This window comes from Alnus glutinosa, chromosome 8 (genome assembly GCF_958979055.1).
Source record: "Alnus glutinosa chromosome 8, dhAlnGlut1.1, whole genome shotgun sequence".
NCBI lineage: Eukaryota > Viridiplantae > Streptophyta > Magnoliopsida > Fagales > Betulaceae > Alnus > Alnus glutinosa.
The window spans coordinates 187,438-202,072 of record NC_084893.1 but is presented as its reverse complement, the minus strand read 5'-3'; the positions used below and the strand labels follow the sequence as shown (position 1 = coordinate 202,072).

At 39.3% G+C, this 14,635-nt stretch overlaps 3 protein-coding genes across 6 annotated transcripts; 1 reads left to right on the top strand and 2 right to left on the bottom strand.

Annotated features, from left to right (window-relative positions):
* Window positions 1-707: 707 nt before the first annotated feature.
* On the bottom strand, window positions 708-3,859 carry LOC133875045 (floricaula/leafy homolog). The gene is made up of 3 exons (XM_062313031.1): window positions 3,306-3,859; window positions 2,465-2,823; window positions 708-1,112 (listed from the first exon to the last, which is right to left on the bottom strand). The coding sequence occupies exons 1-3, from the start codon at window positions 3,751-3,753 to the stop codon at window positions 708-710; spliced, it is 1,212 nt and encodes a 403-aa protein (XP_062169015.1). The 5' UTR covers window positions 3,754-3,859.
* Window positions 3,860-5,236: 1,377 nt separating this feature from the next.
* On the top strand, window positions 5,237-9,602 carry LOC133874601 (pentatricopeptide repeat-containing protein At5g50990). Of its 3 annotated transcripts, none has more exons than XM_062312460.1 (4): window positions 5,237-5,489; window positions 5,622-5,773; window positions 6,662-8,656; window positions 9,087-9,602. In XM_062312460.1, the coding sequence occupies exon 3, from the start codon at window positions 6,748-6,750 to the stop codon at window positions 8,176-8,178; it is 1,431 nt and encodes a 476-aa protein (XP_062168444.1). In that variant the 5' UTR covers window positions 5,237-5,489; window positions 5,622-5,773; window positions 6,662-6,747; the 3' UTR covers window positions 8,179-8,656; window positions 9,087-9,602. The 3 variants fall into 3 exon arrangements, with proteins under 3 accessions (XP_062168444.1, XP_062168445.1, XP_062168443.1); XM_062312461.1 differs by having other exon boundaries at window positions 5,237-5,516; XM_062312459.1 differs by lacking the exons at window positions 5,237-5,489; window positions 5,622-5,773 and adding an exon at window positions 5,848-6,382.
* Window positions 8,942-13,324, bottom strand: LOC133874602 (uncharacterized). Of its 2 annotated transcripts, none has more exons than XM_062312463.1 (6): window positions 12,958-13,324; window positions 12,275-12,533; window positions 9,953-9,989; window positions 9,698-9,803; window positions 9,413-9,475; window positions 8,942-9,212 (listed from the first exon to the last, which is right to left on the bottom strand). In XM_062312463.1, the coding sequence occupies exons 1-6, from the start codon at window positions 13,096-13,098 to the stop codon at window positions 9,096-9,098; spliced, it is 723 nt and encodes a 240-aa protein (XP_062168447.1). In that variant the 5' UTR covers window positions 13,099-13,324; the 3' UTR covers window positions 8,942-9,095. The 2 variants fall into 2 exon arrangements, with proteins under 2 accessions (XP_062168447.1, XP_062168446.1); XM_062312462.1 differs by having other exon boundaries at window positions 9,365-9,475; window positions 12,958-13,319.
* Between the last annotated feature and the right edge of the window lie 1,311 nt (window positions 13,325-14,635).

Genomic DNA, 14,635 nt, shown 5'->3' with positions numbered 1-14,635 from the left:
ATAAAAAAGGATTCTTTGCATTTCTTATGGTCTCTGATAGGGTAAAATTGGAATAAAAGTTAAGAGGTAGAGTTGTAATGAAATTCTAACTCATCAGGATTAGATTAGTTAATATTAAGATTATAGTATATTTGAATTTGAATATTAAGTATTATCACTTTAAATGTTATCTACTTGTAAAGGCTATTTGATTGTTAATGAGAGAATAGAGAATTAATATAAACTTTTGTCTTTTGGTTTGTTTTTAGTTTTAATTAAATTCATTTGGGGTTTGTCTCTGGCGATTAATTAGAGTTCATTATCGATACAATTTTTCTTTCATTTTTATATTTCTTCATTGTTCATCTCATAAAGTACCTATCCATCTCATTTTAGTATTAGCACCCGTATTTGTAAAACTCCATGAGTGATTGGATTTACACAGAATATGTTCTGACAAGATATTAGCAAAATCTAAAACCAGGTACAAATATATATAATAAGCAAAAACTCGATAATTATATATTCTTCGTCCTTTGGTAGAATATATAGTTAGTTAAAATAGCAAGCTTCTAAAGAAGCACTAGCAGTAGTTCCCATGAACGATTAGCACACCATCATCATCATCTAGTACAGTCATAGAAATGCTCTGATGTCGACCTACCTATATATAAATCATGGCCGGGGCCTCTGGCACAGAATATTATATATATATATATATAGGGAAATTAGTCAGCTGAGGCAGTGTGTTTTATATAGAAGGGCATGTGATCATCAGCCCCACCCCCACCAGACACAGACACAGAGCTGGAAGCTGCGGCATTGTTTCGCTCAGCGTGACAAAGTTGACGGAGTTTGGTTGGAACATACCAAATGGATAGACGGGGATGTGCATTGAAAATGGCGTCAATGTCCCACCCTTGGCGTGCTGCAATGTCCACCAGAGGCTTGTAGCATGCCTGCCTCCACGCCCCGACATTTTCTCCTCTTTCCTTGAAAGCTCTTCTCAGTGCATTGGATGCTTCCTCGTCGACGCAGTGCAGCGCGTAGCAATGCACATAGTGTCGCATTTTCGGCTTGTTAATGTAGCTCGCTCCAGCCTTCTTCGCATACCTGAACACTTGATTTGTCACCTGTATACGGCGCCGTACATGTACATGACAAATCAATAATTAATCTTTTCTTGTGATCATCACAAACACATGATGTATATACATATATATATATATAGCGTAGGGCTTTCTGATCACTAGTTCCTAATTAACCGTGTTATAATCCCACTTGAAAATGAACAGACATGGGGGATGTTGGTGCTAGATGCCTAAGATTAATGTCAGTCCGAGATAATATTGCATTAATTAAGCTCCTTCCAACATAGATTTCAGGGCATGAGTGTTGACAAATAATTACACCCCTAAGTTGATTGATACTCCATGATCAAACAGAAATGAGATGAATCCAATGATTTCATTTCATTTCAAATAGTTAAAGGCCATCAATTGTCTAATGGCTATAAAATATTCCTATTCGTCAAAAACTATAAAATAAATAATATATTAGTTCATAATTTTTTATTAATTTAAATTTTTGAAACAAGCATTTGTACATGTAAACCTAAATCACAAAAGAGGGAAGACACTGATAGTATTAAGATAGAGTTGAAAAGGACAAATAATAATCACTAGCTTTCATGAAGCCAAAGGACACGATCAAACGACGAAATAAATATTTGATGAGAATAAGTGAATAACTATTTCATTCCTACGTACGTACCAAAGGTATCCCTATATTTTATTAGGATAGAGATCCCTCCTCGTTCTTAGTTCTACTTCCTCTTATTTGAAAAGAGGTAATAGCAAGATCGAAGCCCACTTGAGGCGCCCTCTTGCTCAAAGCCCGCTACTACGTATATTTGCTTCCTATTCTTTGGACAGAAAATGACCGTGAGTCTCAATCATAAAATAAAGAAGAATAGTTTTAGCTGTGGTGAGTCCTTTGTTTCTTATCAATTAGTGCTTCATCAAATTCATGAATAAAATCAAAACCACGCAAAGGTCAGCTTTTATGGAGGCTGTACTTGGAAAAAAAGAGAGGATGCACAATAAAATCCGGGAGGTAAAAGAGGGGGTTCCTATTGCTCGTTAACAAAGTACCAGCTGTCACAAGGACACGCCACCTCGCAGTTGGGACTGGCAAAAAGGGCACAGAATTGTTAAAGTACCCCTCTGGTCTTGAGCCCACATTACCAGCCTACGTACCTGACTTGTCACATTTTCTTTTTTAATCTTAATCTTTTAATCTTAATCTTAGGATGTAGCTAGTCAAAGTGTCGTATCTAGACCGTCCAAAAAGCGCCATGTACCAGATACGGGGCTAGCGGTCCTGATGCAACTATATATAGGAGGAGAGTGTCTAAAGGGTCTAAAAGCTACTAAGCTAGTCAGCTAGCGTATATGTATATATACGTTTGAAATGGGGTACGTACCTTGGTAGGGCATTTTTCACCGCGCTCCTTGGCAATGTTCTGGACCTGGATCAAGAAATCACGGCACTGCTCGTAGAGATGGAAGAGGTAATCAAGGCCGTTCTTTTTTCCACGTGCCACCTCACCGGGCTCTGTCACAATGAAGGGGTGCTCCCGCTGTCTCTCACCTCCACCGCCATTACCATTAATGTCATCGTCTTCCGCGCCCTCGTTGTCATCATGGTAAACGTCCACAAGTTTCCTCTGGCCCTTCCTCCGCTGCTGTTTCCTCCTCTCGCCCACCCCGACCGCCTCCCACGTCCCACCTCCGCCGCTTCCTACAGCCTCCTTTTCATGTTGCACCGGCTCTTCGGAAAGCCCTGTCCATACCATGCAACATAAATGGTAAAAACAATATATATAACATAACTTCTCACGTACCCATGCAAAGAATCAAGTCATGCTAATATAACAGTGTTGCGATTATTCATCTCATCAATGAAAAAAAAAAAAGAAAAAAAAAGAAAAAAAAGTGCCAAGATTCGATATTAAGTTCTCCTACCTTGGTTAACTTGAAAACTAAGACTGTACGGACTTAAGTGTCAATCAAGATAATATGATTATACTTCTTCCAGCTGTCATTCAATCTGTTTCTTTAAGTAAATGTCACTTGCTTAAACTTTAGCTAAAAAAAAAAACACATACTTTGATTTTAAACCAAGAAGTCACGACTCACGTTGATAATTTCCCTTGATTTCTTATTTTCAAGCCTAAAGGTTTGAAACTCCTTGGCGTTATGAAACTAAAAGCAATGGAATAAAAGGAAAAATGAGAGCAAATGTGGTGATTAAATGTATATAACCTTCTTGGGAGAGAGCATCAAGAGCGTTGGTGGTGGTGTCGGCGGAGAGCGGGTGGCGCCGGCGAGACTCCTCCTCATCAAGGCGTCTTCGCTCGGCTCTAACTGCAGCTTTGATACCGTACCTCTCCCCCACGAGGAGATTCCACCTGAATATCTGAGAGAGGCTGTTCATCATGTCGTCCAGCTCCTCTTCCTTCATGTCCAACAGCGTGCTCACCGTGAACCCAAGCTCTGCTATCCTCTCCGCCGTGTAGTATCGGATCCCGTAAGCCTGGAACAAGTCCTCCAGGCCTCCCAGCTCCCTCGGCCGCACCTGGTATACCGCTGTCGTAGCTACTGCTGCTGGTTGTGGTGGTGGCGCCACCGCTTCCAGCAGCCTGTTCGGAGGTGGGACCATCCCTCGCGGGTCCCACTTGAACAAACTCGCCGTGAAGGGGTCGGGATCCATCGATGGAGCACCTCAGAATCTACAAGCTATTACTTTAAACACTCTCTCTCTGATCACTCTTGTCCCTTTTGTGAGAACTGAGAACTGTTTTGCAGAGGTGGCAGCTTCCTATAAAGACAGGTATTTTTTTTTCAGTTTTCCTAAACCACCCCTTTCCTCCACTGCCTGATGATCAATATGGAGTATTTGGGTTTTTATCCCAAGGAAATGAAAAGACTAGTTTTGAGTTTTAGGTTGATGTGGTTCTATTCAAACTTGACAGTCCAAACGAAACTAGTCAGAACCAGTCATTCCCCTCCCTCTCTTTTTAGTCTCTTACGGCTAGCTACTCTCAATGGTCACCAATACCAATCAGTTTCCCCATGTCAGATGTATTTCTTTTTCTTTATTTTTATTTTTTCCTGTATTTCCTATAATAATTCCTTACACATCCTTTGATGGAAAAATTTGGACTATCATATATATATATATATATATATCCATGTAAGGTTTCAAAAGATTATTGTTCGTTTGTTAAAATTTTTGTCTCTGAAATTGTTTTCTAAAAATAAAAATATTAGCAGGTAATTAAATTATGAAGCACAAGTAATTCAAATATGAAGCACGCATAAAAACATAAAAAATAATTTTACCGTATAAATCATATGAGAACATTTTTTTTAAAAAAAAAAAAACTCTCAAAACAAATTAACAAACAAAAGCCTATATATTACAATCCTTGTGGTGATTATAAATCTTATATAGACTACGTAACCATTAACTTGGGATGTAAATATTTTTTTTTGTTGGATTTGGTTTAAGTTCTATAAAAAAAAAAAAAAATACAGCATGTATGTTAATTATTTTTTAACAGTACGTTCATATTTAATTTTAATTTTTTCATAACCCATATATAATAATTTTTTTTACTGCACTTAAGTCTTACACTAAAATCATTGCTTGCTTAGCCATGGAATATGCTTCATTAATACGGACTCATATTGATTCATGTGCCACTCATAAATATTATCACTTTATTAATTGGCGTTTATTTTTTCTCCCTCCTGTTTCTTGGGTCACTTCAAAATAACACAATAAAGTTGAAAAATTCGAACACAGAAATAATGGAAAATGATTTTAGAAAGTAAAAGGTAATTAGTAGATCGATGGTTATCTTTTAAGTGGAAAAAGGTCAACTTAATTGAGGAGCTTTTGAACGAAATTTACCGACACAGCATCGATCGCTCAGACAAAAATCGGAGGTTCACTGTTTCCATTGAAAAGGAAAGAATGTTTTGCGTTATGCATATACAGTAAATAGAATAAGGATATAATTAATACGATGTTTTCGTTGTTGACAGGTTTTAGTTAATTAAGGCAAGTTCCAAAAGGGGTGACTTTTTAGTCATTTACTTGAGGAGAGATTAATAATTGAGCGCAGAAAGACATTTAAGTAATACACACCATCCCTTGGCTTTTGGCAACATAAAAAAAAATAAAAGAAGGCAGGAAAGTACAGAGACCGTCAGGTGTTTCAGCGGAGTCTGTTTCCCTAAGCTCTCTCTGAAAAGGCTGAATTTTGTACTTTCAGAGACACCCTACGTCCATACACCCCCATGCTATAACTTTTAAGATTATGGTGTGACAATCAGCTGCTTCTGCATCCATCTGCCCTTATCAGTCTTACCAGCATGCGAGGCTGTTAGATTGAAGACCTTTTGTGTTCTGGGCACGTGTCGTGGCTCTGTTGGGCGAAGGTATGGCTTGTCCAAGAAACGTTCTGGGTCTGAAACCTAGCTGAAAGACTTGCAATCTTAGATAGAGAAAGAAACCAAAGAATAATTTTTTTTTTTAATTTTTTTTTTTATACTTTTTTAGCTTCTTTTCAGAGTACTTAAACTTTGGTCAAACGGACGTACTAGTGGAAGCAAATGGCAGTATGACACGTTATGCCCCTGCTGGATGCTCCACAATTCGTCCCCTCCTGACTGAATGAGTCAGTCGCTGGGCCGCTGAACCCTCTCAGGCCTCAGGCAGTCAGGTTGGCTTACATCAACAGTACTTTTCCTTTTACTTTGTTTGTCCTTTTCTTGTTCTCGTTTATATTATTATCTCTTTCTTTATTTTCTGAGCAAGTTTAGGTTGCATTAATAAAAAAAGAGGAGTACAATAGGTGTAGGGAATTAATTGGAGCAATAGATTCGGCCAACATCGAAAGTAGCTAGGCTTTTAAGCCCGTAGCAGTGAGATTGGCCGTTGGCCCAAAAAGACAAGCCTTTTGGAGTTCCAAACTCGATCTGATAGTATTCCGGCTTGTACCTAAAATCGAGATTTTTATATTCCATATTCCCATGGTAATACATTTGGGGCCTTAAAGAGAAAATAAAGATGGGAGTTTAGGAAGATTGGGCCGAGGAATGGACATCCAGCCCAGTACTGGAAGGCAGGCTAGCGAATCCCGGTGGCATGATTACTGCAGTCTGGTGCTCTCTGGGAGAGAATCAGAGAAAGAAGAGAAGACGTGAATGAATCATGTTTACAAAGCAGAGACACTACTGGGCAAAGAGGCTCACTTGTCATTCATATTCATGGACACCCATCAGCTCCAACTCTCTAACTTTCCCTTCAGATTTCCATTCTGCATTCGAAGGTTCCCCTTAAGCCCTCATACTTTGCTCTCTTTTCTTTCACGTTTTCTATCAGGTGTAGGTGATCTTTTGCTTTGTAGTGCATATAGATATCAATGCACCCTTTTGTAAAACTCTCTTGTTATTGTAATTTAAAAGGATCAAGGTTTTGTTTTTCTTATTCATTCCTCATATACTTTGAATGAAAGTGGTGGTGAGTTTGAATAAGCTTGTAGCTTGCCACCAAGTGTTGGATTGTAGCTTTGATTTGCATATTGATTATCCACTCGCCCTTCTTTCAGACCATCAAACCCACTACCGTTTTCTTGAAGCCTGCAAACTCTCCTTGAATTCCAGAGCTGCAACTGAGACACATGCAAGAATCATTATGTTTGGGTATGGGAACTATCCTTCTCTTGTAGCTTGTTTAATATCAACTTATGCACGTTGTGATCGTATGAATCTGGCTCGTCAAATTCTCGATCAAGTTTTTTGTTGGGATTTTGATTTGGTCTCCGTGAATATAATTATTGAAAGTCTTATGAAAAATGGAGAATGTGATTTTGCCAAGAAGGTATTTTACAAAATGCCCACCCGAGATGCGGTGACATGGAACTCAATCATTGGAGGTTTTGTTAAGAATGCGCGTTTCCAGGAGGCATTGAGATTTTTCAGGGACATGCTGAGCTCGAATGTAGAACCTGATGCACCTACGTTTGCTTCTATAATGAGTGGGTGTGCACGGTTTGGATCTCTAAAAAATGCTCAGTGGGTGCATGCTCTGATGATTGAGAAAAATATTGAACTGAATTCTATACTGAGTGCTGCACTAGTAGACATGTACGCCAAGTGTGGTAGAATCCAAACTGCAAAAGAAGTTTTTGATAGCATCAGGCGCAATGATGTGTCTGTTTGGAATGCAATGATTAATGGGCTAGCAAGTCACGGTCTTGGTTCCGATGCACTTGCATTATTTTCAAAGATGGAGCTGGAAAATGTTTTGCCTGACTCGATAACTTTCATTGCGATTTTAACAGCATGTAGCCACTGTGGTTTGGTTGAACAGGGTTGCAAGTACTTCGATTTAATGAGAAATTGTTACTCAATTGAGCCACAACTTCAGCATTATGGAGCCATGGTTGATCTCTTGGGTCGAGCGGGGCTTCTAGAAGAGGCTTATGCCATAATTGATTCAATGCCAATGGAACCAGACATTGTTATATGGAGGGTACTTCTTAGTGCCTGTAAAACTTACAAGAAGCCAGGAGTAGGTGAAATTGCGATTGCAAAGATATCCCGACTCAGAAGTGGAGACTATGTGTTGCTGTCTAATATCTATTGCTCTGTAAAGAGATGGGATACTGCAGAGAGAGTTAGAGAAATGATGAAGAAGACGGGGGTTCGCAAAAATCGTGGAAAGAGTTGGGTTGAGTTGGTGGGTGTCATTCACCAATTCAAGGCAGGTGATCGGTCACACCCTGAAACGGAAGCAATATATAGAGTGTTGGAGGGATTGATCAAACGGATCAAGCTCGAGGGATTTACCTCTGTGACAGAGTTGGTTTTGATGGATGTCTCTGAAGAGGAAAAGGAGGAAAATTTGAATTTTCATAGTGAAAAGTTGGCATTGGCCTATGGGATCCTAAAAACTAGTCCTGGAACAGAATTTACAATTTTTAAAAACTTGCGAATTTGTCATGACTGTCATTGTTGGATAAAAGTGGTTTCTGCAGTATTAAACAGAGTGATAACTGTGAGGGATCGGATCCGTTTTCACCGGTTTGAAGGTGGTTTATGTTCTTGTGGAGATTATTGGTAGTCAACCACTCAACCCCCAAATAGCCAATATATAGGTCCTTTTCAGGACATTCATAAGTTTTGGAGTGCATAACCAACAGTTGCGAATGGGCTGATTGCCTGGTAGACGTGAAAAGTCAATACTGTTTTACAATCAATACCGGTAGACGTGAAAAATCAATACTGTTTTACAATCAGCTTTCTAAAAGCATCTGAAATTTCTGAAGAGATTTTCTATGAGCCTTAGACTTGAATCATATGTAATTGAAAATTCTTTAGAATTGATGACAACATGTTCTTAGCCAGGGGATGAAACCTTGGTCAACGCCATTGGGTCACTCATACAGCCATTAGGTTTTGGCTATATAGACTAAAGTGAGAGTTAGATGGTCAAGCAACGTGAAATTTTTTAAAGCCTAATCATATGATTGGAGGTGCTCAGGTTAAATGGCAATGCTATTGGATTGAGGTGAAACCACACTACCTGTACTATCCATGAGGTACGTTGATCTTTGCAAGCTGCAAATTTTTAATAATTTTTCTTTGAAACTTTTTTTTCTCATAGTGATTGCTAAGTCATTTTGTATTGTTTTATCTTTTTGTTGCTATTCATCTAATTATAGTAATGAAAACGAAAATCTTAGATAGTACCATCTCCTTATTGTTCCCAGATAAAGCTTATTAGTTATTGTTAAACATCATTAAGATTCTCACTGCAAATTAGGCCCCTACAATGCACAAATCATCTCTTAATATTTCTAACTTTACTTTTTTTCACAAGCATGTAAAGATAAAAAATTTGACTCTTATTTTCACTTTCCAAGAAGGATAGAAAATTACTAGTACAAAAATATTACTTATTCTTTTTTGTTTTTTCAGATATGCAAAGAAACAAGGGCAATTTATTCATTTTATGTCTTCTCCATGCAGGTTGTTTCATTAGCTGTCCTGGATTGGTGCTAATGCCAGTTGGCCGCCATATATCTCTGGGAGCTGGCTCACGTCAATTTCTTCAAGCAGAGTTGATGTCAACCTTGTGTTCTCTACAAATAATATCTGCGCAGTCATGCAACATAGGGAATTAGCCCAAGTATTTGTCTCTGGAGTGCAAATGCTCAGATACGTGATACATTCTATGCTTGGATGGTCCACATGAACAACATATATCACATTTTTTACCCAATGAAGGTACAAATTCAAAACCTAACCTTCTTCTTGGTATTTTCATCGATAAAAGGGTACACAATTTTCCATACCGCCATGAATACATAAGGCGCGTGGACGAGAAAAAGCTTCCCTAGTCTTTCTGGGTAGAAGTCCTGCATTGCCATAAACAGTGTTACAAGCCAATCGAATGTAATGTTTTTTTCGCTGAAATGACTAAAGTTTATTTGTTCGTTGTGTTTGCAACAAAATAATTAAGAGAAATTGTATTTAGCTGTTGAAGATTTGAGTTTCTCAGTTTCTTTTGATAGGTACTAGATCTTTTATTAGCAGAGTTTGCAAGTTATCATCTTTGCTAGTAGTGTGAAGCACTTAACCTGCAAAATGGATAGAGCTCCAAGGTATCCACGGATGTCAGTATTTGAATACCCCCATCCTTGAAGATCACCAATGGCAACGAACTTCTCTTGTCCAGGGGGCATCCTGACACATCAAGGTTAATCTTTTACAATCTATAGCGACAGCATTTACTACTGAGTTTCAAATGCAGCTTCTTGGTGATATGCTAATGCATGCGTGTGTGCATATGTATGAGCAAATGGAAAGTGAATCCTTGACAGGGAAAGAGATACCTTGAACATACTTTGTCGAGTCCGTAGACTACAAAACCTGTACCACCGAGGATAACCTGTGTGAGCTAAAAGACCAATTCAACTTCGATATTACTATGTTAAAAAAATAAACTTTCCCCCCACTGGTGGAAGCTATCATAAAATCGGTTTTGTTCACCAGATTTAAGAAGGTGATTAATCAAGACATACTATGTGATGACTTTTGTTTCAATCCACATCCGACCACTATCTTTTTTTTTTCTCTGTAGGAACTGAAAATGGTGTGAGTACAATTTAAATATGAAAGATTATCCGACTTCTGCTACGGTCGTGGACTTGGACACCCGTTGTCTGGTTACCCAGATCTTGATCCCCAGGCTGCCACCCTCGGTTAGTGGATTGGATTTTCACCATCTTACAAACATTAAAAACCACCGAAGTAACCGTAGCCACAACAGCCGACTGGGATTCATTTTCGATCCTCCAATGTCAAGGCAACCAATCTCGACCCAATTGATTTGCAAATGAGTGAAATGGGTTGTCTTGTAACACTCTGGTGCCATATTGAAAAGATGAGTAGTCCACATAAATAAAAGATACTTATTGGGTGCTAAGTCACACATTACTTAAAAACTAAGTGAATTTGGACTTTATAAGTGATTTTAAAGAAGCTCCAAATTGACTAGTCTTTTTGGGTGATAGTACAGATATGACTAATGCTTTTCCTGAATCGCTACAAATGGTATCGGAGCTACTTAATAATGCAATGTAGTTCTGGAGTACTGCATGATATGGCCCTAACTAAGATGTCAGAGGTTTAAGAGGGAAGATTATAACACCCTGATCCCCATATTGGTAGGGGTGGGCAGGACCCGCATGACCCGCCCCGCCCCTAGAAATACCAATTTTATGGTTTTTTCAACGGGTGCGGGTCAAAATATGGGGGATCCGCGTGGGGCAGGGCGGATTGCGGGTCTTGGTGTGTAAAAAAAAGGGGACCCGCCCCGCCCCATTTGAATAATATATATACATATATATGTTAAAAACCGGAACCCTAAGTTGCCTGACCCTAGAATAGCGCCGCACCCCCTTCATTTTTTCCTTCATTATCTTCGGCTCCGCACCCCTTCGTCTCTTCTTCTTCTTCATCAATCTTTGATTCTTCACCCCCGGATTCCCTCCCTTTGTCTGATGAAGATCGGAAATCAACGAACGTTGATCACGTCGACGGTTGATGCACGTCCCGTGGTAGATCTAGTTTGTCCATTTCATTAGCTCCCAATTTTTAATTTGTTTGTTGTTTCTGTGGTAGATCTAGTTTGTGTTTGTGTTTGTGTTTAGGATTTCTGGGTTTGTGTTGGTGGGTGGTGTAAGGGGTGTTTCACGGTGTTTGTGTTCGTGGAATCTTGTCGTTGTGGCCCGTGGTGGTGTGGTTTTGCAGCTAGTAGCAGAAAACCCGCACAAACCACCCCGCATCACCCCATCCCGCGCTACCCTCGCCTCGCACGGACACAGCATATTTTGTTCGAGGTACGGGTCTGATTTCTTGCACCCGCAGGGGTGCGGGGCGGGGGCAAAAAGGGCGGAAATTCGCCCCGTGCACACCCCTACATATTGGGATTCGGGAAGATGAGTAGCTGACATAGAGTGAATGGTTTATAAAAGAAACTCATGAGTGCTAAGTCATACATTACTTACTGTATAGGTGAAATTGGGTTTTATAAGTGATTATATGGAAGCTCCAAATTGACTAGTCATTTTCATCATGGGAGCCGAATTCCTCTCTTGGTTAATCACTAAGGAGGAACTGAGAGGGAATCTTCATTGAATCAAGATCATCCGCCAAGGGCCAGCCATGTATCGCCTGCTATTCGCGGATGAACATACATCACGATTTTAAGTAAAGCTACTTCCAAAGAAGTGCTTGAAGTACACAACCTCTTTTGGACAGAGTAAACTTTGCTAAATCAGCCATTTTCTTCATAAAAAATTGCAGGACTTCAACTCAACAAGCAACCGATGAAATTCTTCAGCTCTGAAGAATTCCAGCGAAAGAAACAATCTAGGACTCCAATTATTTATCCACCAAAACCAAAAAAAAATCTCTTGGAACATCCATTGTGACACTCTCCAAGTATCTTATCTCCCCGATCGTCAAGCATTTTCTTTTCCCCTCTATATTGCTTTTTAAAAAACTACATTGCCTAATTATTGAAGCTCCAAAAGGATTGAATTCTAATGAAGTCTCTGTTTGAGCCAGAGCCATAGGAAATTTAAGCGTTATATGATAAAAAAAAAATTGCTCATATAAGCAATTAACGAGAAAGGAAGGGAGAAACATACGCTTGAATTCTTCTATACCCCCTTTGTTTTGAAAATGTCTAGCACCAAGGACAACCATTATGGGTCGTCCTTCCTTATCGATTCCTTGCAGAAACATCTTGTTCTGAGCAATTTCATTTGGAACCTCTGATGCAGAAATTGAACCATTTGGAACAAATGTTTGTCTCCATTTCAAGAACTTGAGGAACAGGGCAGAAGCTTTCTTTATATTTAAGTCACGAGCTCGAAGGAACCTTCTAATCGTCTGATCATCTACTTCCTGCTCGCACAACAAAATGTCAGCTCCCTAAACCCTAAAAAAAAACAAAGAAAAACTAATCTTCCTTATATATCCAAATTCCAGGCAAAACTAATGATGCATATCAGAAAACACAATAAATAGATTATTATTTATCAAACTAGTCTCGCTCTGAGGCAAAAAATTTACTCGTAAGAGCCATTACTTGATTAATACGTCACTGCAGATATTTTGGTCACGTTAGAAAACACTGGCATAATAAAGAACTTAAAGGGTGATCCAACCACTTATGATGCATGGAGTGAATTGAAAGATTTTGCATGTATTTCGATCTTCTTATAGCATGTAATAAATCTTTTTTTACCAAAAGAAAAATAAAATAAAATAAAATAAAATAAAATTGAAAAGCAACGTAAAATAAGACAACAGAAAGGAGGATGGAGACCTTGGAGGAGGGATCCTGCCTTTCGACGAAGGCTCTCATCAGAAGAATTTTGGTTAGCTCAGTCTCATTGCTTTTCATGCCTTCATCTTTCTCATATTGCTCTTCAACGGTTTCTTTAGACTCAATTATGTTGGAGTTCATCACGTACGTACGTTCAAGCTTCAACTCTTTTTTCTTTTGCTCACCAAGCTCTCAACACATTGCACACAGAGAGAGAGAGAGCCAGAGAGAAGTAACAAACAGCGAGCTGAAGAATGTAGTGGCTGGCGGTGGCACACTAGAAAGCTACGAAGTTAACCATGGCAATGGGCAAGACTCAAGAGTCAAGAGAGAGTTTCTAGCTAGGGCGGTGCGTGTGGGCCGTGGCCCCTCTTCCTCTCTTACCCAATTAAATTGTGTCTTTGTCAGTTGGTGGCAGAGTCTTTACGTCGAATTTAATACGTTTGGGTAGTGAGTGAGGTAGCTAGCTAGTGAGTTATTATTAGATGTGAGGGTAGGTAGTTACAAAAACTTTTGTTAAATGCTTTACGTCAGTGAGGTCCGTGAGGACACCTTGGTTGCTATGGACGTACATGTACAGGCAGTAGAGCTTCGGCTATCATCACAAACTCTTCACTTCTCTCTTATTTTACCTTGGTAAATTAACGACTCACGGGCCAAACAGGGTTGAGCGCGGGTCGTTGTCTGTCATTCATATGCCACCCCAAAAGCGGATGCAGTTATAATTAAGCGGATGTGTGAGCCTTTTTGGCTTTTTCCATGCCATCGCTGGCGATGCGACCATTGCTTCCAATTGTCAATTTCGTTTCACCAAACATCTTGCAAAACCTAGAAGCTTGACTCCTCTATGTTTCTCAGAAATGAAAATAATAATGACTCCTTTATGATTTTGGGAGAAACTGCGCTTTCGTGTCCATTTAAGTGCCTCTTCCTAACGTCGTTTTTAATACGAAAAAGATTGAATAATCTTTTAAGGTTCGTGTTCCTTCTCTTGCCGTCTCTGATACGGCATCACAAATTGTCTTAAATGACAGTTTTTTTTTTTTTTCTTGGCGTTTGTGAGGACGGTGTCATTCATTTGACACACTCTCTATTATTTGTATGTTTTTTTGAACCGATACGATTGTATTGAAAATTTGGAACTTATTGTAGGGTTGCCCAGCCCATCGGCTCAGCACAACCCGAAAAGCCACGCATGTTGGGCTTCATCTTATTCAAATTTATGGGGCCTTTTAGACCCACTTTGCCAAATCCATCAAACATGGTTCCCGTCAATGGGCCGATGAAAACTTTAACCCGGGACATGATACCTGTATTGTGGGCCTTTGGACACATGTTGTCTTTGGGCTTTAACGAAAATACACGTGTTGGGCTTGCTGCGGGCTTGGCAATGCACTAGCCTTTTCTTTCGTTGACTAAGTCAATCTACCTTCTCCAGTCTTTGTTTTGTAACATCATAACGCAATCTAGCAGGCATTCGAATCTAGACCGATTGGGATCCCCTCAAATTTCCTTTGACAATTTGAGATCTCAAATTCTTAAATCCTAGCATTTCTTTGGATCTAATAGCTCATATTGTGCTAGCCGTCAACATGAAATAAATGCTAAAATAATCCAAAATAAACTCACAAATATAGAGACGAAAATGCCCTTCAGCATAAAAAAATTCAAAAACAGT